The sequence below is a fragment of the Apaloderma vittatum genome, unplaced genomic scaffold (genome assembly GCF_000703405.1).
Source record: "Apaloderma vittatum isolate BGI_N311 unplaced genomic scaffold, ASM70340v1 scaffold23139, whole genome shotgun sequence".
Lineage (NCBI taxonomy): Eukaryota > Metazoa > Chordata > Aves > Trogoniformes > Trogonidae > Apaloderma > Apaloderma vittatum.
In genome coordinates, this window is record NW_009736133.1 from 336 (window position 1) to 3,245 (window position 2,910).

The 2,910-nt window shown below is 45.0% G+C and overlaps 1 protein-coding gene across 1 annotated transcript; it reads left to right on the forward strand.

Annotated features, from left to right (window-relative positions):
- Positions 1 to 270: 270 nt before the first annotated feature.
- PTS (6-pyruvoyltetrahydropterin synthase) lies at positions 271 to 2,662 on the forward strand (the record flags this gene model as incomplete). The annotated part of the gene is made up of 5 exons (XM_009876864.1): positions 271 to 350; positions 747 to 769; positions 1,759 to 1,815; positions 2,128 to 2,198; positions 2,521 to 2,662. Coding segments are annotated over 5 exons (373 nt in total), but the record flags the coding sequence as incomplete, so codon positions are not given.
- Positions 2,663 to 2,910: the final 248 nt, after the last annotated feature.

The window sequence follows — 2,910 nt, forward strand, 5'->3', positions numbered from 1 at the left end:
ATGTAAATAAATAGTTGTTAATGTTCATACAGCAGTGGTACCTGGCAGTTGTTATGAAACCTACTTATGTAAATACAAAACCACAGCAAAAAACTCCATTGACAACGTCTTTTCACAGACCAAATGCTCCTTCGGCTCCTGAGTAGGAAAAGCTAGTGGGTTAAATTTGGGAGAGTGAGTAGATGGAAGACCTAGGAAGCAATCACAGTCGAGGCAAAGCCATGAACGTCACTAATGGATCCTGAAAGGCCAAATCTGTATTTCTCACAGTAAATCACTGAGTGATGAAGAAAACCTGAAGCTGTTTGGGAAATGCAACAATCCAAATGGCCACGGACACAACTATAAAGGTAAGGAGCTGACTTCCACGCTTGCACGTGTAGTCATGGACAGAGGCTGCTCTCTGGCAGGCTGGTTTGAATACGGAGTAACCTGTGGGAGACCTGGGCTTTTTTTCTGTGTTAGCAATCTGCTACGGCTTTTAGTGGGTGGTTTGGGGATTTTAGAATTGCAAGAATTCCTCAGCAGCAGGGTTCTGGTGACTATATGGGCACCTAGAGCGACTGCATCGTCCAGAGGACTTTCTCGATCAAGAGACACTGGCCTTGAGCACGCAGGGCACTTTTAAGTGCTGGGAGGCCTGCGCCAGTCTTTGTGGATTAGCGATGAATGGGTTGTCTGTACCAATCAGTAGAGCACTTTGTCATTAGCGTCGTCATCATGACCTGATATTTTCTTTCTTTCAGTTATAGTCACTGTGCGTGGAGAGGTAAGTGTGATCAACATTTTTTTTTCCTTCTTTAGGCTGGCAGGGTAGCTGGGTCACTGTCTGAATTGTACTGAAATTCTGGCTCAAGTGCTAGGTTTCCCACGGTGTTTGTGGAACTGTAAACATCATTAGGAGAAGGTTTTCTGTAATCACTGTCCTACTCACCTTGCCTTTAACAAGTTTTGCAGGTGACTATATTTAAGGCTGGGGTTTGTAGTCATCCTCTGGGCACATAGCTTAGTCTGCCAGAGCCTCACTGCAGGATGTATAGGCTCTTGTCAGATCTGTGGGGCCCCTTGGGATGACTACTGAGCCACAGGGAGGCTTGGCAGTTGGAGTAACTAATTCTGTCTGCCGTTTTATCAAGGTATTTTGCTGCAAAAATAAGAGAAAATTCTGCTTTTGTAGTTGTTTTTCACTTTTCATCCTGTCATTGTTCTGTGTATTTGCAGAGTCGTTTAGATAGCGCTTTGGTTTTGATGTTTTTCAAACAACTTTTTGAGGAATTCCAGTTCATAAGAAAAGGAGTTTATGTTCAAATCTGAAACTGAAATTTTAAAGTCTCTTCCTTCTACATTCCCTAAATATGCTGTGAATTACACAGCCTGATTTTGTTCTTGGAGCTGTGCCTTCTCCAGGTGGGAGGATGTCCTGTGCTCAGGCTAGTCCCTGTTTTGTCCCTGGTTGTTCCTGCTTATGGTCATGCTAGATTGTTGCTTGAAGACTGTTTCAGTGAGCATTCCCTCCCTGGTGTGAGCTTTTATGGGAAAGTGGAATTACTGGAGTTGTTTGTAGCCTGTACCTAGCCTTTGGGAACATCACCGGAGTAGAGTTGGAACTTGGTGTGTGAGGATGGAAAGACAGTTGTCTTGTGGCTCAGATGTCCTGAGCACACAGATGTTCACAGTCTTGTTTGTGCAGGCTCACGGCAGCCCTGGTAATAAGGATGTGTAGCTAGGCTACTAATCTCCTTTCTGTTTTCCCTGCAGATTGACCCGGTCTCAGGAATGGTTATAAACCTGACAGACCTGAAGGAATATATGCAGGTAATAGCACTGTTTTCCTACACAACCCCAGGAGAACTGTTTAGAGCTTAGCAATTTGTCTGTTACTAGGGTGGAGACATGGTAGGAAATAAAGAAGAAATTAAGGGATGATTTAAGGCTAAAATGTTTTAGCGCTGTGACATGAGGCAGTAGCCAGTACCGTGCCTTCAGCTGGGGAGTTAACAGGTGGATGTAGGGCTCTTACCCTTTTTTTACATACTGTTGGCTTGCTCTGGTCCCATGTGCATGGTAATTTGAACCTCAAGTCCACTGGCCAACTGGGATAAGATTGTCACCGTTTTCTTTCTGCAGAAGGCAATCATGGAACCACTTGACCACAAAAACCTGGATAAGGATGTCCCGTACTTTGCTGAGGTTGTGAGGTAGGTGATGGGGACTCCTAAGGGCATTGGTTGCAGGGCCAAGGAACAGTTGAGCAGCCTTGATACCCGTGTCTATCACACACCTGTGTGTGTCAGGTGCTGGGGGGGCCCACCCTGCTGCCATGCAGCCTGCCTCCCTGCGCCAAGACAGGTGCAGCTGCCATCTCACATACTGTTCAAGCCTCACATTCAGGGTGTCATCATGTGAAAGCTGCCCGCATGGCTCCCTGTGGCCCTTAGCATCCCCTCTGACCTATTCTGGATACAGCTTCCTCAAATATCATTGCTGTCTGTTCTGAATCTGCTCGTGTTTCACTCTTAGCACCACAGAGAATGTTGCCGTATTCATCTGGGAAAACCTCAAGAAGCTACTGCCCATGGGAATTCTTTACAAAGTCAAAGTATATGAAACAGAGCAGAACGTTGTTGTTTATAAAGGAGAAGAAACGATCTCTGAGAAGTGAAACAAGCTTAAGGTCAATGGATCAGAAACTCTGCTGCACAGTCAGATCAGTGGATTACTTCAACCCTGCTCACTGTATTTCCTACACCTAGACATTGGATATGTATTACATAAGGACAAGTAGAGACATTTCAGAAGAATTTTTGCAGCAATCTAGCAATTTGGGTTCTCAGAATTTGTTGATCTGTCTGCTTTGTCTCAAGACATTCCTGTTTTGCGAACGCAAACCACCAAGGTGATGTGAAATTT